The sequence below is a fragment of the Mustela nigripes genome, chromosome 8 (genome assembly GCF_022355385.1).
Source record: "Mustela nigripes isolate SB6536 chromosome 8, MUSNIG.SB6536, whole genome shotgun sequence".
Classification (NCBI taxonomy): domain Eukaryota; kingdom Metazoa; phylum Chordata; class Mammalia; order Carnivora; family Mustelidae; genus Mustela; species Mustela nigripes.
This window is the reverse complement of record NC_081564.1, coordinates 16,212,895-16,235,377: the sequence shown is the minus strand read 5'-3', so window position 1 is coordinate 16,235,377 and position 22,483 is coordinate 16,212,895. Positions and strand designations below refer to the sequence as shown.

Here is a 22,483-nt window from a genome sequence, read left to right as displayed (position 1 = left end):
ATCTTTAGTTTCCTCTAGTAGTTCTTTGACATAGTATAGAGTACTTAGACCAACTAGGTGAAATTCAGTTAGAAATTTCATGGAGTTGTGTCTCATAAACGTCCGTAAGACACTTCACTTTAAGGTACCACCCCTAACTAACCCCCCCCCCCCACTCCCATATACACACACAGATGATCCAGGCCAAGTGAAGGAGTTTGACTGCAGTTCTGGTCAGCAGCCATCTTCCTTTTTTTTTTTTTTTTTTTAATTTGAGAGAGAATGAGTGAGAGAGAGCATGAGAGAGGAGAAGGTCAGAGGGAGAAGCAGACTCCCCCAAGGAGCTGGGAGCCCGAGGCAGGACTCAATGTGGGACTCAATCCTGAAAGTCCGGGATCATGACCTGAGCCAAAGGCAGTCGCTCAACCAACTGAGCCACCCAGGTGCCCAGAGCCATCTTCTTAAGAGCATCTCTGTCTTGACACATAGATCACTCCTCCTCAATTGAAATGCCCTATTCCTACGTGAATTGACTCCTCCACCTAGCCAGTAAGAAACAATTCTGTTTTGTAGAAATATTTAATATTTTATTTAACTAAAATGCCTAAGTAGCCTTCTTGGGACAGATAAACTTAAATACCAAAGAGCAGTTTTTAAGCATTGGTTGATGATTGCAACCCTTCGTGCACAGTTATGTTCTTCCTGGTCACATTATATCTTATTCATAGCCTTAATTTAATGAAGAGAGACTTCTGGTATTTCTTTATAATAGTTTCATATGAATATTTTTTCTTTGATTCCTCTCAAGAACTTTATATCTCTGCAGGGTTAATTTGGAAGTAGATCACACACAAGATTAATAATTTTTTCTTTTAATAAAGTGGTTATCAGATATAGCCATGTTTTCTCTACCAAATATTTTTTTAATGCTATTCAACTCTGTATGCAAAATAAAATTTTCTGGGAGTTTTTAGTTGGGCCTATTAACCCCTAGAGATTTCAGTTTCATTGGTCTGGGGTTGGGCCTGGGCACTGTAATTGTTACAGCTCTGCAGGTGATTCTAATGAGTAACCAAGAACTGAAAACCACTGTGCTAAATCCTGTACCCCAAGTAATTGTTTTCTCCCATTTATCCTTTAAGTGTTCCCATAAAATTTTTCTGATTTTCGGTTTTCAGATGTCTTATTCCCTCCACTCCCCAACTCTACTCAGCAACAGTGGGGAAGAATGAATATGAATAAACCCGTAGATGATGAGAAATGATTTTAGTCATTGGATTTAAACCATCTCTTTTACCAGACCTGCACATGAGACCACGAATGTACTCAAATTGACTAATCTGATTTTTTTTCCCTAAGATTTTATTTATTTGAAAAAGAGCTCAAGCCAGGGGAACCACAGGTGGAGGGAGGGAAAGGGAAAAGCAGGCTCCCTGCCAGGCGAGAAGCCTGATGCAGGGGTTTGATACCAGGACCCTGGGGCCATGACTTGAGCCAGAGGTAGACACTTAACTGAGACACCCAAGTGTTAATACAAATTTTTACTACCTGTTGATGTTCTTGGTTTTTCGTTTTTGTTTGTTTGAGGGTTTTTTTGGTGCCCTGTCAACCAGATTGTTAGCACCAGGAGGTAGATAATGAAGGCACCATGAGGAGAGCAAGGAGTTCATGATCTCAGTGGGAAGGAAAGAATCAGAGGTCCCAGATAAACTGTATCTTACATACTAACCCCTGGAACTTTTAAAGTGTCTGGAGTACATGGGCACAGTGCCTGTTACTTAAGTCATTAATCTGTCCCTTTTTCTCTTTCAGGTATCCAAACTATTGACTCTACCCAGGCCCTGTTCCTTCCAATTGGAGCATCTGTCTCTCTCCTAGTAATGTTCTTCTTCTTTGACTCAGTTCAAGTAGTTTTTACAATATGTACAGCAGGTAAATGAGTTTCTTCTCTATTCTCAAACTTTAACCTAGAAGGAATTATTTTCACCTCTTTAATCATCATTCAAAACTTAAGATTTATACACCATGCCATGCAAGTTTTTCTTCTTAAGTCTGTTTTTTCTCCCCATACTTCTCCTTGAACCACTGGATACACATAACATCAGTTTGGGACTGCCAGTACAGCATGAACAAAAGACCAGGGGGTTTGAAAACTTGCAGACTTTATGATATTAGAATAGGACCTTTTTTGACTGTGGCTTCTTGTCTGGGGGGTTACTAGAAGATCCAGTGTGACAAAGTGGTCATTGGCAACCCCCACTGATGTTTCTGTAGTAGACAGACACAGTGATAACTAATCAAAGTAATTTGACTGTCAGCCTCTGATCAGTTTTTAAGCAGAGAGGTGATGTAAGTGTATATAACATCAGCAAAATGCTGGACATGTCAGATCATCCCCTGGCCCGCTGTTTCTCTTTTCATATTAAGATAGAAGAGAATGAGAAACCTAGATGTCTCTGCCTCCCCTACTTCAAATCAGGTACTTCTTTCTTCTCAAGACTTTATCTGTATGGTGCTAATGGAAGACATTTTTTATCTCTAGTTAGTTAATTGTATCTACTTATTGAGAAAAGTTTTCTGGGCAGTCAGTGTTTCCATAAGTCATGCCATTTTTCTTACGGTTATTGAAAATAAACAACAAAACCTAACCATACATTTTCTTTCTCTAGTTCTTGCAACAATAGCTTTTGCTTTCCTCCTCCTCCCGATGTGCCAGTATTTAACAAGACCCTGTTCACCTCAGAATAAGTAAGGACTTGGGATTTTCTTCTAAATTATGAATTTGTATATGTTTTTATCTTAGACTTGATAGCATTGTTGGGAGTCTCAATTTCTGGTATTGACCAGAGGACACAAATGCCAGAAGACTGGGAAGGGAGATATTTGATCTTTTTTTTTTTTTTTTAAAGATTTTATTTATTTATTTGACAGAGAGAGATTACAAGTAGACAGAGAGGCAGGCAGAGAGAGAGAGAGAGAGAGAGGCAAGCAGGCTCCGTGCTGAGCAGAGAACCCGATGCGGGACTCGATCCCAGGACGCTGAGATCATGACCTGAGCCGAAGGCAGCGGCTTAACCCACTGAGCCACCCAGGTGCCCGAGATGTTTGATCTTTAAGACTAGAAGACAGTACTTCCTTTTGTACCTTTCCATAGCAGAGGAAATGTAAACAAATCTTACAAAGTCTGAGTCGTTGAAATATGCTTCCTGCTTAGATTACCGAAAGATGAGCAGTTTTATTTTGAAGCAATATTCTTATTCCTTTACTAGGGAGTTAACAGGATGTGAAAATAGTGGTTGACTCAAACATTTTTTGCCTTTCATCTTTGGTGGCCTAAAATATACACTAGCCACTTAGGTTCAAACCCCATGTGCATACCTTTCACTCCTTAACTCCCAAAGCCGTTGCTCCATAGAAACAAAATGCTGTGCTAACAGAAATGCTGTATGCACTTAGGAAACCCATCACTTGGGGCAACTGATTTTCCCAGGAATTAGTGATAGCCAAAGAGAGTTATTGCAGATTTTTTTAAATATGTATTCATCGTTCATTGCCCAGTGGATTGAAGGTCAGTACTTTTTCATTTTGTTTTCCTCATAAGAACAGAATTTCCCCTATAATTTATTTAATTCTCCAAAGATTGGTGTTGTCACTTAAAATTTCTAAACACCCATGCTGGTAATTTTGGATAAAAAGTACAATCAGATGGGTGCAGAAGTATAATTAATTACTCTTTTTTTTTTAGCTTTTTTTTTTTTTATGATTTTATTTATTTATTTGACAGAGAGATCACAAGTAGGCAGAAAGGCAGACGGAGAGAGACGGGGAAGCAGGCTCCCTGCTGAGCAGAGAGCCCAATGCAGGGCTCGATCCCAGGACCCTAGGATCATGACCCAGCCGAAGGCAGAGGCTTTTACCCACTGAGCCACTCAGCTGCCCCTAATTAATTCCTCTTTGTTTCTGTAGTTTACTCCAAGGAGGTTTGGGTATTTTCGAATTCCAGGTGTCTGGGTATTGCCTACTGTTCTTATCTGGCCATATGAGCTCTGATCATAAAGGACCAAGGTAGAGTTTGGTTATTGAAATATAATGTATTGCCTATTAGTCCAATAAATGGTGTGTGTTTTCCAGGATTTCCTTTGGTTGCTGTGGGCGTTTCACTGCTGCTGAACTACTATCATTCTCTCTGTCTGTCATGCTCGTCCTTATCTGGGTTCTCACTGGCCATTGGCTTCTTATGGATGGTGAGTAACATGTGAAAATTTGAAGTTTTAATGTAGTTTATACAGTTATATTTGTCCTCCCTTCCTCTACTGTGTTTAGTAATATTTCCCCCATTTACTGTGAACATTAGGTGTCCTTAGGCGGTGCTACCCATTGTTTTTACCCACATTCCTTTTTTTTTTTTTTTTTAAGATTTTATTTATTTATTTATTTGGCAGACAGAGATCACAAGTAGGCGAGGAGGCAGTCAGTGGGGGCAAAGCAGGCTCCCTGCTGAGCAGAGAGCCCAATTCAGGGCTCGATTCCAGGACTCTGGGATCATGACCTGAGCCGAAGGCAGAGGCTTTAACCCAGTGAGCCACCCAGGCGCCCCTTTTTACCCACATTCTTAAGATATTTTTGAATAACAGCTTTTTGAGGTATAATGTCCAAGTGTATAAAAGTACAATTCATTGGTTTTTAGTATATTCAGAGTTGTGCAACCATCACTCCAGTCAATATTGAAGCATTTTCATCACCCACCCTCCAAACCCCATACCCAGCAGTCACTCCCACTGGCCCACCCAAGCCCCAGGCATCCACTAATCTACTTCTCTATGGATCTGCCTCTTCTGAACATTGCACATAAATAAAATCATACATTATATGACCTGTGTGTCTGCCTTCTTTCACTTAGCATGATGTTTTCTAGATTCATTCATGCCATAATCTGAACCCGTACTTCATTTCTTTCTCTGGCCAATACTACTCATTGCATAGCTATGCCAGTTTTATTTATCCATTCATCAGTTTTTTCCACTTTTTTGCTTTTATGAATAATGCTGCTGTGAACATGTTTTGTTTTTGTGGAGACTCTAGTACATAAATGGAGTAATACTGTAATATATATAAATACATATATGGAATATATGTTATATATGTGTTATATACCACAGACTTTTTATGTAATGATATAAATACATGTCTGTATCATTACATAAAGGTAGCATATCCTTCTTAATAATTCAGGAGTATTCGGTTGTATGTTACTTCACTATTGCTGGACCCTTAGATTGCTCTTAATCATCTCTTATAAACAACCTGAGGTAAACATTGTTCTACTTGTGGATATACATGACAGATTACTTAAAACAGTTATTTCTGTGGAGGAGTTCCTAGATATGAAATTCCTAGATGAGAGGATTTTTGTATTAAAATTTTTTTTCTCTGTTACCGTAATGCCTTTCAGAAAAGCAGTAGCACATTATACTCCTACCTGTAGAGCATGAGACTCCCTCTTTGTTGGTGATAATTAGGATGAACTAAAAATGTCATGAGGAGCTAACATTTGTTGAGTGCTATGCATTGGCCACTTTCCTGGATGTTTACATGGAGTATCTCATTTAATCCTGAAAAGTCTTTGAAGTAGATACTTCCGTTCCCACTTGACAGAAGAGGAAACAGGTTCAGAGAAGTCCCTTATCCAGTCACAGAACTGGATATTTCATGTATATTTCATACTTCTCATCAGAATATCTTGAAGGGACATTTCCAGAAATCCCCCTTTATTCTTTTCTCTCCCTTAAGACTTTTTTTTTAAAAAAAGATTTTATTTATTTGACAGACAGAGATCACAAGGAGGCAGAGAGGCAGGCAGAGAGAGAGGGGGAAGCAGGCTCCCATTGAGCAGAGAGCCGGATGCGGGACTCGATCCCAGGACCCTGAGATCATGACCCGAGCCAAAGGCAGAGGCCCCAACCCACTGAGACCACATAAGCATTTCCACCTCCTTTTTCATTCAGTCCTTAATTTCACACTTCACGTTCTTGATCTCAAGAAGCTTTATCTAACTGCTTTTGCCCCACAAGGTCTCTTCTCTTTTTCCTTTCTTCTGGTGTTTCAGAAGAGGAGGAAGTTAAAATACAAAAGACAGTTTTATGTAATTTGTAATACTATCTAAGGAATATTTAAGGGAGGATTTTGAAAATCAGAGATGATGGGTACAGATCACACTTATTCCTGTTATCCATTTCAAGCAAACACAAGGCTAATCAAGACTTTGGAAACAGGGCTCTTTGGAGGCTCCTGTCCTCCAAGACTCTGTCCTCACAGCTCTGAGAATGGCTCAGCTATTGTAGACTCATGGTCATCTAAGCACAGAGCCACCCAAGCGTGGTGCTCCCTATCCATGTAAGGAGTAGGAAACATTTGTGTCACAATGTTCTGCTCATGGTCAAATCAGATAGAATTTGACAAAAAGGATTTTAAACTGCATGTGTGTGTAAGTGTGCAATCTAAACCTTGACAAGGAAGTAATCTTAAATCTTGAGGAAAACTAAAAACATATTTTTGTTTCAAGGGATTTTTTTTTTCCTCATAATTTACTTGGACTAGTTTAGGGATTTGAAATTTATGTGTGTGAAGTTAACTGGCGAAACAATATTATGAGGGAACAGGCTGTCGAGTGGTTTGAGAGCTCTGTAAAGCTATATTAAAATGGCACATCATTTTAACTCAACGTGATAATTATGGAGAAAAGATTTTTCAAATTGTAAACCATACAAATATCTGATACACTTCTTCAGAAAGTATTTTTTAAAATAATAAGGGGACGCCTGGGTGGCTCAGTTGGTTAAGCAGCTGCCTTCGGCTCAGGTCATGATCCCAGCGTCCTGGGATCGAGTCCCACATCGGGCTCCTTGCTCAGCGGGGAGCCTGCTTCTCCCTCTGCCTCTGCCTGCCATTCTGTGGGCCTGTGCTCGCTCTCTCCCTCTCTCTCTCTGACAAATAAATAAAATCTTTAAAAAAAAAAAAAAAGAATTACGGTGATGGAGAAACAGGTGAGTGGTTGCCAGTGGTTATATAATAATCATAATTTTATAAATATATAATTTGTATATTGTCATAGTTCCTTGTTCCAACAGTTGTCACTATTCCATTGTTCCTTGCTTTTTTGAGTGCCTACCATATACCAACCTGTTGATACTCAAAAGTAGTTCCTTGAGGTTGCAGATCAAGTTACCTCTTTGATTTATATAGAGACCTTTAATGAATTGGAATGGAAGGCAGAGTCAGAATCACTAGTGTCTGACCATGCAGTAATTGACATTTGCTGATTTCTGACAGGTTTGGTCTCTCGTTTTAGCTTCTTAAGTTGCTTTGTAAAAAACATTTCTGTGGTCATTTGCTTTGGAATGTGTATAAACATCTTGAAGTTTGCAGTGTTTAGGATTTTTAAATGGTTACCAGAACTACTCAGTTTCCCAAGTCAAGTATCAGTGCTTTCAGTATTCCTACGGATTGGTGTTTGATACATCAGTGCTTGTGGAGATTGATAAAGAGTTAAGTTTGAGGGAACGAAATTACATCTAAAGTCACATAAGTTGCTGGCCTGGTAGAAGAGTGAATGCCAGTTTTTATATACTAGGCATTGAGTATTGAGAAATACCAGGTATGTACATTTGACTTTTCCTAAGATTAACTCTTGATATCTGCAGAATGATTTAACCTAAAAGCAGTAGATGATTTTGAAAGACTTTAATAGAGCATAATCTCTTTTTAAATCTGTGTTATAGAAAATTAAGGAGTCTTAGTCATGATGATTGGAGTAAGGATAGTAACTGATTAGTCCAAATCAGTCTCATAGCTGCTTTTATGATTATATCCTTTAATCTCACCTAAACCAGTGCTTCCTGATGAGGAAACAAGCAGTTTAGATATTTCTCCTCTACTACTTCTGAACAAAAATATTTAGAAATGCTGGTTGGTTGGTTAATATCTAAATCAGATTACTTCAGTCTGTTTAAAAATCACTGGATGACTGTTAGCTATATACTCTTAAGAGAAACTGGTCTGTGTTGACGTCCTTAAATGAAAGAGTCCACTCCCATAAATATTACACATAAATGATCTCCCTATACAAATACTGTGATTAAATGAGATGACAGGAGCTTCAGGTGCCACTGTTTTAACTAGAGTAATAGCAGACAGTCATCACCTAACCAGACTGATTAGTTTCAAAGCCGACATACTCAAAGTCCAGATGGTGCTTAAGCTACATTGAAGTCTCTCAGCTTCCTCTGAGGTTCTTTGTAATCCCACTGACTTCTGGTGACTCTGTACTTTCGTGGAACTCTTTATTCATGTGTCCAGACACACATGTTACTATCTGTAGGCTTTGCTAAGGGTTTTAGTTTACCAAGCTGCTGACCCGCAAAGATTAGATACCTCTCAAAGCAGCAAGCAGTGTGTTTATACTCTCATCTCTGCTCTTCCCAAGCATTGCAGAGAACAGAGAAATACATATTTTCTAGTAGTATATAACTAAAAGAGAAAAGGTTGGCATTGGAAGGTGACATTCTTTTCAAGATCCACTGATTTACACAGCCATCTGAAGTACATACTTGAGAAAGATAAGCAGAATTTTCCTCATTGTAACTCTGCAGGCAGGGCTAGGGACAGGCTTACTAGACTCACTAAAAGAAGAAACGGATAAGCAGATCTCTGTAAGATAGAATGCAGAGTCCATTGCACTACAGGATTTCCTGTAGACTGTAGAGTTCCTGAGAGCTGCCCATACAATACAACTTTCTTTTCCCAGTGACCACTGTCGGAAATACATTTCCATTCTCAAATTCACCTGATAGCTTAAATTCTTTGAGGGTTCAGTGAGGTTCCCCAAACCCCACTTAACCTGAATGTGTGGATGTTTTTATCACCTTTTGTCATTATTGCTGGTCCCCAAAATTTACTTGTCTAGGAGTCTCTTCTCCCCACCAGTTCGCACTGGTTAAACGGCCTTTGTAACCAAAAATAGAGTTCTCTCCCTACCTGGTCCCCCGAAAAGGGGAACCTTTGAGCTTTTTAAAATTGTTTCTCAGACTCTAGTGTTCAGTGTGTGTGTGTGACTTGTTTTCTGCTGTTAAGAAGAATCTGGAACTGGTTCTTTTCTGACATGGAAATTATCTTTGTAGATGTCTCTGCAGAATCAGAATCATCATAGGGAGTGATAATTTGGTAGTAGAATTTTTTAAAAAATGAATGTTTCTCAATGAAAGCCTGTTTCTTGAAGTTAGAGTGAAAACAGAATGATAAATGTGGTTGTTTTAGGGCAAGGCATGAAGTATATTTTCAGGCTTATATACTAAAAAGCATTAGTAAGAGACTTAAGCATGTTCTTGAACTAAACCTAGAGTATTTTATCTACTTTCACCTTCATCTGGCAAATTAACCTTTTAAATTTGGGAAGCCTTGAAAGAATTTGACCAATGGGTGGTGTGGTACATTAGCTAAAAGTTGATGAATCTTGTGCACACACATTTACTGTTCAAAGATTATTACACCAGGTCCATAGTGTATGTCCACTAACCAGTTCAGGGACTAGAAGTCTTGAATAGATGTCTAGTCCAGCCACCTCATTTAATATGCTTGTTACTAATCTATGATTAGAAAATGTACAATGCCAAAAATCTAGTAATTGGTTTGTTTTAAAATGCTAGACTCGGGCAATTAGTCCACATAAGGCTAAGATAAAGACTCTGCAGTTATACAGAACAGAGTACTGCCTAAGATCTTACTACAGGTTACATGTTTCTCTTCAAGAACATTTTGGCTCGGTTCGGTGTTGTTGTCTTTGTCCCTGGCCCTACTGGTCATGGAAGGCAAAGTGACACAAAGATTATATCAATAATACGTTGAAAGTAATTCTAGATAGCTGGCTAAGAATAATAATTTAATTAACAATTTTGGTTATTTTACATTTAACCAAAAGTTAAGGTTGGTCTTGAGTTTCTCAAAAAGTCAAGTCTTAGGCACCTGGGTGGCTCAGTGGGTTAAAACCTCTGCCTTCGGCTCAGGTCATGATCTCAGGGTCCTGGGATCAAGTCCTGCATCGGGCTCTCTGCTCAGCAGGGAGCCTGCTTCCTCCTCTCTCTCTGCCTGCCTCTCTGCCTACTTGTGATCTCTCTCTGTCAAAGAAAGAAATAAAATCTTAAAAAAAAAAAAAAAAAGTCAAGTCTTCAGTTTCTCAACCAGCATGGAATGAGGGAAAGCTACCACCCCTTTTCATTTTGGCTTGGAAAAGCCCTAAGGAGGAGGTGAGACTTTGAAGGGTTATTTAATTGAAAGCATGAAGAAAAAGAGAGGCAAACTAGGCAAACACCTGTGTTTCAGGGATGTGACAGATTGTGGCAATATTTGTTTGGGGGTAGGAGTGATACTGTGAGAGTCAGGAGGGATGCATTTTGCCTCTTCAAATGTGGAGCTCACAGCACAGTGGGGATGGTTGGTCGGAGTGACTGGCAGAGGGTACGCTCAGCTTAGCTGGAGACGAAACAGTAGCTGAGGAATGGGAGCAAAGAAAGGCAGACTCTGAAACCTCACTGTGAGTTGTGCCCAAGGCCATGGGACTTATAATTAGACTAGACCCATCACAGAGTAGGGAACCTAGTACCATATGCAAGAAACACACAGTGATTATTTCCAGTGGCAGGGAAGAATTAAGTGGGAGAGAAGCCAGAGTGGGAAAGGATGCATGTCAAACTAGGGAGGTGTAGGGAAGCATGAATAAGTGTACTGTGGCCACAAAGGGTGGCACCCAGAATGCCTGCAGCGTGAGTGTACATGATGAGAGACTGTGGAAAACTGAAAACAGACCCAGAGTTTCTAGTTTGGAAGATAAGAAACTGAATGGCATTGTCTGGAATCATGGAAAATCCTGTCACTAAGCAGTTCTATCTTGTCCGTGGGTGGTTTCCTCTCTGGTGGGGTAGGATTAGTGTAAGAGGATTGGCAAAGCAACAAGTGGATGCTTAGACCATATGGCCAGAAAGGCTTCTCCAATTTAGGATTAAGTAACTGTATGGCAAGTTGAAAAGTTCTAGAACAGACCAGTCACCTGCATGTGTCACAGAGGCATATACATTTAACTTGGGAACCTGCCATTTTGCTTGTCTGTCCCTTTCATTAGCATAATACCTCTTTTTCAGGTGTCATCAGTCCACTGACCTCCACTGGCCACATGCCTGTCCCTTGTATGTCCATCTCAGACCTTCATTTCTCTTTCTTCCCTTGATCTGCTTCGCACTCCACATATGCACTTGTCTACGTTTCTGAACAGATCACTTCTTGTTCCCCTACCCCTGCATCACCCCTGCATCTGCCCCCAGGGCTTCCCACCCTCCACTGACCACTGTTGTTCCTCAAGTCAGCTGAGCTTATCCCTGCCCGTGTCCTGAGTATTGATTCACAGCATAGCCTACTCTTTTTTCCGAAGATCATTATAATGGAAAATATCATTATTAAAAAACAGGTATGAGTTGATTATATCAGGGTCCTTCGTTGTTTTTATGAATTTATTAAAAATTAAAGGGGACCCTAGTAAAATGAGCACATCCTAGATTATTGTAAAATCAGAAATTATGTTTGACCACCTCTCTCCAAAACATACACACAGTGCACACCATGGAGATTAGTGAATACTTCATAACAATAATGACAGGGGAAATTGAGATAGTTTGCTCTTCTTCCCAGTTTTAGTGTTGTCTTCCAGGGATGGGAGTGGTTGTTCTCATTTGTTTGTGCAACACCATTCCCATGGTAGGAACTCACCAATTACTAGTTGAATTGTTGCGTCTAGGGTCCACCGAACTGCTGTATTTGCCCACTTAGTTACATGTATTGACAATTTACCACCAATTCTATTAAAATGATATCCATCTGTTAATACGGTCTTGCTTTTCTTACCTTCCTTAGAATTAATTTGAAATTTAAAGTAGACAGCAGAATTTTTCATTCATTCAGCAAATATTTGTTGAGTGACTACTCTGTTAAGTGCTGGGGCTTCACAGAAAGAATAAGCCATGGTTTCTGTCTACCAGGAGCACTGAGTTTAGGGAACAAATTCACTTGTATATAAATTAATCACACTGTTACAGAATGGATGAACGTGTTGAGAGAGAGAGTTCTGTAGCATCACAAGAGGTGTTTCCTTAATCTGATTGGATCAGGAAAGACTTCCCTGAAGAGGGCTTTTTGTGAACAAGAAGGAACATAGTTGAGAGGTGTGATCATATTTAGGTGACTAGAGAACAGAGCCAGAGCACTGCCTGCTGAGGGCAGGGGACTTGGGCAGTGGAGAGCGCCCTCCCTTACATCCCTGTCAGTGCCCATCCAAGTTTTCTGACCTTTGTTCCACTGTGAGAACCCACAGGAAGTACAGAAGCAGCTGAAGTGGTCTGATCAGACCTGTGTTTCAGAAGAATGGAGGAGAGCTGAAGGCAGGGAGAGACCATTCATCTGTGTGACCTGTTCTGGTCTCCCGGGATGCAGCAGGGAACGATGCCCTCAAGGACCTGGTATTTTAGTTGAGAGAGAATTTAAACACATATATATAGTGTATGTCAGATTTTGAGAGGTGTGAGAAAAAAAATAAGGCCAGAATAGGAGAATGAATTGCTGAGTAAATAAAAGGGGATGTGATCCAGACCACGTAAAGTCAGGAGCAAGGGGAAGGCCAGAAGCAGAGCCAAGAAGTCTTAAACTGGGCCTGGCCAAGAGCTTTATCATTCAGAACAGAATCTCCTGGGTCTTACACAGTTAGCACTATCCAAGAACATGAAAAAAAGGATGTTCCCAAAGACCAAGCAGGTCAGAATTGGCTCAAGTGGGCTATCTGCACAAGTAGAGTATAAATGTCTTAAACTGGAGCTTAAACTGAGCTGCTTGGTTTTTGAGGGGACTTATAAACTGTTAGGTGTATAAGCAAAATAGCTTGTGGAAAGAGGATGAGCCCATACTCCACACTGACCAATGTCTGTGGTCTCCTCCCCAGCCCTGGCCATGGGTCTCTGTGTAGCCATGATCGCCTTTGTCCGCCTGCCCAGCCTCAAGGTGTCCTGCCTGCTCCTCTCAGGGCTTCTAATCTACGATGTCTTTTGGGTAAGTGTCTGTTTCCCCGAAGCCACCGCTCTCTCTTGTGTTTAATTGGAGTGTTGATTCCTGAAAGTTCTTAACTTTAAGTATCCAAATGCTGTCTGGCTGGAGTACCTCCTGCCTAAGATCACTCCATCCAGTCCTGATGTACATCCTAAGGGGGGGCAGGCATCTGTCCCCACCTGTTTGTTGAGATGTGTTAAACAGATAATGCATCTGTGTCTCTTGGGGTGAGGGAGAGACCAGGCAGACAAGATTCTCTGCCACGGGAACAAATATTTTTTTCTTCTCCGAGCATGCAGTCAAAGAAGCCTGATGTTAGCCCAGAAATAGACCCTCAACTCTGTGGTCAACTAATCTTCAACAAAGCAGGAAAGAATGTCCAAAGGAAAAAAGTCTCTTCAACAAATGGTGTTGGGAAAGTTGGACAGCCACATGCAGAAAAAATGAAACTGGATCATTTCCTTACACCACACACAAAAGTAGACTCAAAATGGATGAAGGACCTCAATGTGAGAAAGGAATCCATCAAAATCCTTGAGGGAGAACACGGGCAGCAACCTCTTCGACCTCAGCCGCAGCAACTTCTTCCTAGGAACATCACCAAAGGCAAGGGAAACAAGGGCAAAAATGAACTATTGGGACTTCATCAAGATAAAAGCTTTTGCACAGCAAAGGAAACAGTCAACAAAACCAAAAGACAACGGACAGAGTGGGAGAAGATATTTGCAAACAACAGATCAGATAAAGGGCTAGTATCCATAATCTAGAAAGAACTTGTCAAACTCAACACCCAAAGAACAAATGATCCAATCAAGAAATAGGCAGAGGACATGAACAGACATTTCTGCAAAGAAGACATCCAGATGGCCAGTAGACCCATGAAAGAGTGTTCCACATCACTCGGCATCAGGGAACAACCAATTAAAACCACAATGAGATACCACCTCACACCAGTCAGAATGGCTAAAATTAACAAGTCAGGAAATGACAGATGCTGGCCAGGATGCGGAGAAAGGAGAACCCTTCTACACTGTTGATGGGAATGCAAGCTGGTGCAGCCACTCTGGAAAAGAGCATGGAGGTTCCTCAAAAAGTTGAAAATAGAGCTACCCTATGACCCAGCAGTCACACTACTGGATATTTACCATAAAGATACAAATGTAGTGATCCAAAGGGGCACATGCACCCAGATGTTTATAGCAGCAATGTCTGCAATAGCCAAACTATGGAAAGAACCTAGATGTCCATCAACAGGTGAATGGATAAAGAAGATGTGGTATACATATACAGTGGAATACTACACAGCCATCAAAAGAAATGAAATCTTGCTATTTGCAGTGACGTGGATGGAACTAGAGGGTATTATGCTGAGCAAAATAAGTCAATTGGAGAAAGATAATTATATGATCTCCCTGATAGAAGAATTTGAGTAGCAGCGCTGGGGGTTGGGGGTAGGGAAGGATAAAAGGAAACAAGATGGCATCAGGAGGGAGACAAACCATAAGAGACTCTTAATCTCACAAAACAAACAGGGTTGCTGGTTGGGGGGGGGAAGAGGTGGTGGGGTTATGGACATTGGGGAGGGTATGTGCTATGGTGAGTGCTGAAGTGTGTAAACCTGGCAATTCACAGACCTGTACCCCTGGGGCTAATAATATATGTTAATTGAAAAACTCTTGACATTGCATTATTCTGAGACCTTGCTCTTAAGAACAAGGAGGGTTGATGCTGAAATCAAGGTGCTCCCAGCTTCCTCTGTTAAACACATCTCTCCATTTGGCTTTCGGCAGGTGTTTTTTTCTGCCTACATCTTCAATAGCAATGTCATGGTGAAGGTGGCCACGCAACCGGCTGACAATCCCCTTGACGTTCTATCCCGGAAGCTCCACCTGGGGCCCAATGTTGGGCGTGATGTTCCTCGCCTGTCTCTGCCTGGAAAACTGGTCTTCCCAAGGTAGGACTGGCATGTCAGGCCTCACGTTGTGATAGTGAACACTGTCTTCCTGTTCCTCTGTGTTCCTTGATTAGGAACACAGAGGAACAGGAAGACAGTGTTCATCAACATTCTTATCCTAGACGGGAAAAGAGATGTGAGTCATCCTCTCTGTTTTACGAATGAGGAAGAGAATACTGATTTGAGTATTTATCATTAAATGATACAGGTGCTGCTTTTTATTATTGATTAATGTTATCAAAAAGCCGTATGCTACTATTGTTAGTATATTTTAGAGTTGCTGGAGGAAATCAACAGGAGACTCTGAATCTTTTTTATTTCTAAAGCATTTGTAAAAATATGTCCGAATGCTAAAATTATGCAGTTGCTGATGATACAATCTTAGGAAAAATTATGTTGCTTTAATATCCATGTCTGTGAGTAGTCAGGTGCTTGTTTAAAGTCACAGCAGTGAATGTGTGACAAAATATGGAATTGCTTGACATTTCTGGAAGACGCATTACTTAAACAGATGAATTCAGCAGTCACTTTAGAGGTACTCTCCCTGAAGCAGTGAGGGGCCTGGTTGAAGACATCTGTTGCCAGTAATCTTATGGCTTGTGATCTCTAAAAACTCTTAAAAACTATTGTTCCACCTCTAGAGATTTCCATCTCCCATTCAGGTAAGTCCAACTTCTTAAAAAGCTGACAGACGACTCTGCACAGGAGGAGGAGAAATAGGATTGTTGAGGGTAGCATCCCTGACCTATGACACTGCATTCCAGCTCCACTGGCAGTCACTTCTCTATGTTGGGCATTGGGGACATCGTGATGCCTGGACTCCTGTTGTGCTTTGTCCTTCGTTATGACAACTACAAAAAACAAGCCAACGGCGACTCCTGCGGTGCCTCTGGACCTGCCAATATCTCTGGACGCATGCAGAAGGTCTCCTACTTTCACTGCACTCTCATTGGATACTTTGTAGGTAAGAGAGCTAGAGAGCCTGCATGGGATCCCCTGACTGTCCTCCAGGCCCTGGAGTTAAATCAGGTCTTCTAGCTGCAGACACTAGGTGGAAGGAGAGCAATACTCTGGTTGCTGTTCTTGACAGCCACAGAGAAAGAAATACGTGGCCCATGACATGACAGATGCTGTCTCTACTGGCCAGCCCAGTTCCCTATCCACCAATCTGAAGACCATTGTGGAAAGACTGATCAGGCCTCAGAGTTAGAAACATCTACCACTCAATGATCGTGGATCATTCTGGGTGCTGAATTAAATCTTCAGCTTGAGGTTAATCAATGTCATGTTTATTTCCCGCCTCATGAAACAGGTATTTCCCTTTATTTGTTCTGACTTGTCTGTCACTTCTAACTTTAGACTCTCCCTGGGCCAGTTCTTCTCTAGCTGGCTCACTTACACACAGACAGGGAAGACCCACATAATGGGGCTGTAGGAATGGTGGGAACCTGTCTGCTGCTCCAGTGGCTGGCTACAGCAGGGTGCATCATTTCAGCACTGAGGCTCAGAGAGTTGAAACGCCATGACCCAGGTGACAACGCTTGCAGAAGGAGCAGAGTCAGAACTTGAACCCACCTCTTTGCCTCTGAGTTTGGCATCACCTACCACACAAGACTGGAGGACCAGGCACATTCAGGGCAGAAGTAAGGGCTTAGACTAGGAAGCTAAGCACTGAGGGGCACCTGGGCCGCTCACGGGTCCTTGGAATTGTAGGACTTTAAAAGCTGTGCTGCTCCACCCTGGGCAGAGATCACAAGCAGGGCCTCTCCCTGGGCATCCCTCTAGACAGCACACTTCACAGGAGAGCTGTCCGATCAAGACCCTGGCGGGTTATCAGCCAGGTAGCAGGCCTTCCTCACTGAGGGTTGACCCCTCAGTGTTGTATATGAATGTTTCTCCCTTCATAGGTCTGCTCACTGCAACCGTGGCGTCCCGCATTCACCGAGCGGCCCAGCCCGCCCTTCTCTATTTGGTGCCGTTCACCTTATTGCCGCTCCTCACAATGGCCTATTTAAAGGTGAGAGAAGCAGTTAGAAACCTGTGAAAGCAGTAACTTGGCATTGACTCAGCACTTGGGTATGTATTCTCCTTGCCAGAGGTGGGTCTCCTTAAGCCCCACAGCTCTTGACCTTGATGGTGGGTTGGTGGGTCTTTGTTCACCTAGTATGAGCAGCCTCTTCCAGCCTGTTGCAGACACTGGCACAAAATGCTAGTGAATTAGACTACTATGCCTCTCCGTCATGAGCGAACTTATTGAAGTCCCTAGAGCCCAGCTGCAGAGACTTCCCTTAAAAGCAGCATCATATTGTTACCTAATAGCTTTTTACTACTTTGCATTAAAATTTTGAGATAGTTAAGAAATGTATGATTACAGCTAGACTTGGAACATTACCTGATACATAAGATTTGTATTATCCTCATTTTACAGAGGGGGAAACAGAGGTAAAACTAGCTTGGCTTTAGCATCTCTCTCTTAAATGATAGAACTTATACCCTTCTTTACTAGAGGGGCCTAAGAGCTCTTCTAGAGAGTTCTTCAAAGAATGATAGGTTACTTTTCATTGAATAAAATTTGCATGTTCTTTGATTCTTCACAGAAGCCGGCTGATCTGAGATCAAGAATCAGAAAGGACTTATAGATGTGTGTGGCTCATGTTTAAATCTATAACTTAGTAAAGTTCCTTCTTCCCCAGGGTGACCTTCGGCGGATGTGGTCTGAGCCATTCCATTCCAAGTCCAGCAGTTCCCGATTCCTGGAAGTATGATGGATCCCAGACAGTGACCAGAATGGCCATCTGAGTCCTTTTCTGTCAACGCGTGGTTTTGTTTCCTCTTAGAGCTGGCCTGGTACTTGGAGATGTACCTGTATAAGGAACTGATGTGTGACTGGAATTTGTGTTTGCAGGGAGCTTGTGTGCAGGAGCGAGGTGCTGGAGCCCTGCTTCGTTTTTTCTCTTCCTGCCGTTGTAGAGGCGGAGCCCTTCCTGAAGTGACAGGCCCTCCCCAGCGCTCCTTCCTCCCCTGTTTTTATGAATCTGCACCAGACTGTTACCTGTGGGGGATGGAGATATGACTGCTTAAAACTGACCACGGCAAGGAGTCGATCTATACCTTTTGAACACTAAAAAGGATGAAAAATATTAGCAAACCGAAGTTTCTTCAGTGAACCCTCAAGAACTTTGGAACCAGTTTCCTATGGGGGACTCCGTTTCAGAGAACTGAGACAGAAGCTCTTCTGTCATTATATTCTTTCCTTTTTCTGGATTTATTAAATATTTTCTGTGGTGTGAAGTGACTTATTAAAAATCCACAGACATTGAGTGACTTCTTAAAACATACAAATAAGAATTTGTTGTAATGAGTTCATGTCCACCCAGATGTTGTGTCGGCAGTGAACGAGGGCACGGTTTTATACATACACACACGCACACACCGATACATATGAATAAACAGAATTAAAACCTGCTAAGATCATGCTGTGTAGCAGACAGGGACTTGCTGTAATTTTTAGCATGTAGAGCAGTTTATTCCGGCTTCCTTGTATATGGATACGCTGCTGTCTCTCCCCTCCACAACTGAACATGCAGTTAAAAAACCAGTATAGTATTCGTACTGATATACTCATGGACTTTCGGGGGCTCTTGTTTGGTTTTGATCAGTGTAGCCAATTAGGGATGAAAAGTTCAAAGTTTTTGGCCCTTTTTTTGTTTTGTTTTTACAGGCTTCTCCCTTACAGGGTTTTTAGTAGTTTCTTCTTGAACCAATGCATGTAATATAGCAGCAGGTGTCTTTGTGCTTTCTGATCATAGTAATGTACTACTTGTAAATACATTTTTCTATTTTCTATTGTTTTTGTATTTTCTTTCTTTTTTTTCTGGGTTTGTTTTGTTTTGTTTTGTTTTTTGGCATTTTGTTTCATTGGTGTGCTGTATTTCCCATGCCCTCACTCCTTGAAGAAAAAAAGGAAAAAAGCAACATGATCCTGTCCTTACTGTTGTGATTATAGTCTTGGTTTACCTGTGGTGACAACTGGGTATTGGGGCCAAATGTCAGTTTCCCCTCTGAGCTGGGCCCTACATTGCAGGCATGGCAGAAGGAGCAGGCTGCTCTGTCCCCTTAGAATCTGACCGTGTGCTGTGTGGTCTCTGCTGGAGAGCTATGGTATTCTGGTAGTAACTACTGTGATCATGTCAGCTCGCTTTTGTCTTGGCAACCCCAGCCTGATAAGAAATGGCCCACTATAGAGGCAGAAGCCTGGCTACCTGACAGCAGAAGTGGGAGAAGGGCCCACATGTACCCCTCTCCCCCTTCAGCAGGTAACCTGCCACCGCTTTGACCTGTGCAATGAACTGGTGTGCTGTGCCTTCCCGCGGACAGAGCTCATAGGCAGTGCGTGTCGCGTGGTCATGGGGACGTAAAGCGATTAAGACTATGCGTTCACCTGTTGTGTCTTCAAATCCTGCTGAGGGCCGTTTCGTTTTTTGTTGTTTTGTTGGTTTTGTTCTGTTTTTGTTTTTTAATAAATGACTTCTTTCTAGCCTTTGTCACCTCATCTTCACTTTTGGTTGCTGGTACCACACAGAGCCTTTCGTCACCTCCCACCCGCTGTGCCTGTTCCAGAAGACTGACGGGAAGACCTTGTTTTCAGACAAGGTTACCTATAGCTCTGGTTGATTTCAGTCCTAGAGATGTCAAAGAACTGAAGCTTCCGTTGTCCACAGAACTCGAAACAGCCTCTGGAGTTAGTGAAGACCAAAGGTACACTGGTGTGCTTGCTGCTTATCAGCTGTTCTTCCTTAGCCCTCCCTGATGCTAGTGACTAATTAAACGGGGCAGGAGTCGGGGGACTCTACCAAAATTACTCTGATTAAGGGTAAGTGCCAATAATAGTTAAAAGTAGTATCCTGGCAGTTGGTCATTTTGATTTTTCTATCTTTTCGTAAAAAAACTAAATTCCAGACAGAAGGAATGTAATTTTTTGTCATCCTTACTTCTGTGCAGGTTTAGGGGGAAAAATACCCACTTGGGTCTCCTGGATGTAATCTGGATCCCAGCTGGTAGTTCTCAAAGCCCTTAAAACTTTGACAGAGGAACCACAAATAACTCCTTTTGTTTTAACACAGAAGACACATTAGAACTTCCCTGGTTCTGGAAGTAGTGCTGTTGTGGAGGGGTGGGAGGTGCTGCAGTTACAGCACATGATTTTTGTCTTTCCTTATCCAGTCTTCTCCCCTGCCCTGCCTGATGCAGATTTATGTCCTCAGCTTTTTTTATTTTTTTCTCTTCTGGTTTCTCAGATGGTCTGAGTTCTGTGGTCTTCTAAGAAGTCTTTGCATTAGGCAAGGCATGTTGACAAAGTTCTAGCACAGACCACCTTTCTTCCTCACTGGTCTGAGTTTCTTCCTCCTCCAAAGAGACTGCATGCTGGGACTCCTCATTTACATAGTAACTTTATTCTAATCTGAGCTAATGAAGATAGTTTATGCAAAGCCTAGTATATTCCATTACTATTATTACAGCTTCTGCTTTTCTGAATAAGATAGCTGCACAACTCGCTGTGTAGGGGAGTTCAAACCAGCACTGGAGGGTGTGGGGGTAGGCTACCATCTAAATTTCCTTTGTAGCATGCCAGCACAAACCTTGGTTAAACAGGTAAGTTATGGCACCCATAAGAAAAAAGACTAGTTCTCTGTGAGGGTGGAGGGAAGGGAGTTCTGTTTTGTCAATAAAATGTCAAAAATAGAATCTGCCGTGTCTGCATAGCAGTTCTCACATTACTGCTAACCAGATCCAGTGTTGTATGTCGACATTTGTGTTTGGTAAAGGCCAACATTTACGTCAGAGCCTTGGAATGTAGCCGTTTTGTATATACATGAAGCGTACTCTTCAAGAATGTCCACTGCAATTCTCCTTCCCCGTAGAAGCAGGGCAGACAGTACAGGCTCCGAAGGAAAGCTACCTGTCCTACTTCTGATCTTCCAGTGCATACTGGCCTGGACAGACTCAGTCACATTGCCTTTGCAATTTCCAACAATGAAATCACTTCAAGAACAATGGCTCTTACACAGGTGGCAGCCTTGCCCCAGAGTCTGTACGAAGTCCTGCAGATCTCCCTGTAGTGCTCAGCCCTCTTTCCTCTTTTGGGAGTGATAAGCCAGGTAAGAGGTTTTTTATCCAGAAATTATTTCTATTCCTGTGCAATTTATATACTCCTGTTTGCAGGACTGAATGAACACTTCTTCAGATTCGGACTTTTAACTTCTCACATGTATGGAGCCTCTCCCCAGAACAGTTCATTGATGACTCCTCCTCGTGGCTGTCAGCCATAATTTGTTTCCTCCTCATTTCCCCTGGAATTCAAAACCCTTTCCTGCCCACTGGTGGTCATTTCAGAGTTGTTTCAACTTAAGCTGTGTCAGGCACTGGGTGCTCCGGGGAACAAAACCAAACAGCTGATCCCTAGTGCCCCACGGCAGGGGTGCCTTACCAGGCTGGGCACGTGGGGAACGTGGTCTCCATAGATGAGGTCACTCAGCAATGTAGCATTGAGTTCGAGAGAGAGAGTGTCAACCTGAAATCGTTAGGAAGCAATAATTAAGTACAGCTATTTGGGATATACAGATTTGGGTAGCAATCCAAATAGTGTCTCACTAGGGAGCAAAAACCAGAGTTAGTTTTGTTTTTTGTTTAACAGGGCATTGATATTATTTACAAAGACTTCTGATTGGTGGTGGCAGAAGACTAATCTTGGCTGAACATAATTGGTTGCTAAGGCTGTCCCCGAAAGCAAAAATCTGTTCCTGTACGAAGTTGCAGATATGTACAGAGTCCTTCAGAGGATCTGTGATTTAGCCCAGTCCAGAAGTTCATGGTTCCATCCGGTGAGGATGTGCATAGGGCCCACCTCCTTAACGGCCTCCTGGCTCCTTTTAAAACTCCTTGACAGAAGTGATCTTATTTCACCTTTGACAAGTAGAATCTAGAGCTTTTGGTCCATGACTCTGGACTTTCCTGTAAATAGCAAAGGCATAGCTGGGAATGCAGGACTGGATCCTGCAGCTAACAAAGGGAAAGCAGGGCTATAAATGCTCCTTTTCCCTGCACCATGGTGCTCCTGGACAAATACATAAAACTGCAGCAGACAGGAGCTCTGAGCACGTGATCTCTGTGCAGCATGGTTTAGGAATCTTAACTAAAGCCAGCAGTTCTAACTTTATGCAGTACTTTCTCGTAGTGATCACTTTGGTGTGCTATACAGAGCTTTTAGGTATTTGAGTTATTAAAAATTCATGTGGCTGACTCAGGCTTAGTTTATGGCTCCTCTGATTACAATGCTGCCTAGTCAATTGTTGAAGTTCCAGGAAGTCTAGCCCCTGTCAAGGAGAAACTGTATCACTTGCCACTGGTTTGCAA

General features: G+C 42.0%; 1 protein-coding gene and 1 long non-coding RNA gene across 2 annotated transcripts in view; one reads left to right on the top strand and one right to left on the bottom strand.

Annotated features, from left to right (window-relative positions):
- The window catches only part of SPPL3 (signal peptide peptidase like 3), a 144,198-nt gene extending 125,282 nt beyond the window's left edge, over positions 1-18,916 (top strand). The window contains exons 4-11 of the mRNA XM_059408599.1: positions 1,792-1,911; positions 2,649-2,727; positions 4,111-4,223; positions 13,013-13,119; positions 14,907-15,070; positions 15,835-16,034; positions 16,978-17,087; positions 17,764-18,916. Coding sequence (XP_059264582.1) covers positions 1,792-1,911; positions 2,649-2,727; positions 4,111-4,223; positions 13,013-13,119; positions 14,907-15,070; positions 15,835-16,034; positions 16,978-17,087; positions 17,764-17,835 — 965 coding nt within the window. The 3' untranslated portion in view covers positions 17,836-18,916. The remainder of the gene's footprint in view (positions 1-1,791; positions 1,912-2,648; positions 2,728-4,110; positions 4,224-13,012; positions 13,120-14,906; positions 15,071-15,834; positions 16,035-16,977; positions 17,088-17,763) is intronic.
- A 794-nt stretch (positions 18,917-19,710) lies between these two features.
- The window catches only part of LOC132023243 (uncharacterized), a 39,046-nt gene continuing 36,273 nt past the window's right edge, over positions 19,711-22,483 (bottom strand). Inside the window, exon 3 of the long non-coding RNA XR_009405899.1 lies at positions 19,711-21,641. This is a non-coding gene — a long non-coding RNA (uncharacterized LOC132023243). The remainder of the gene's footprint in view (positions 21,642-22,483) is intronic.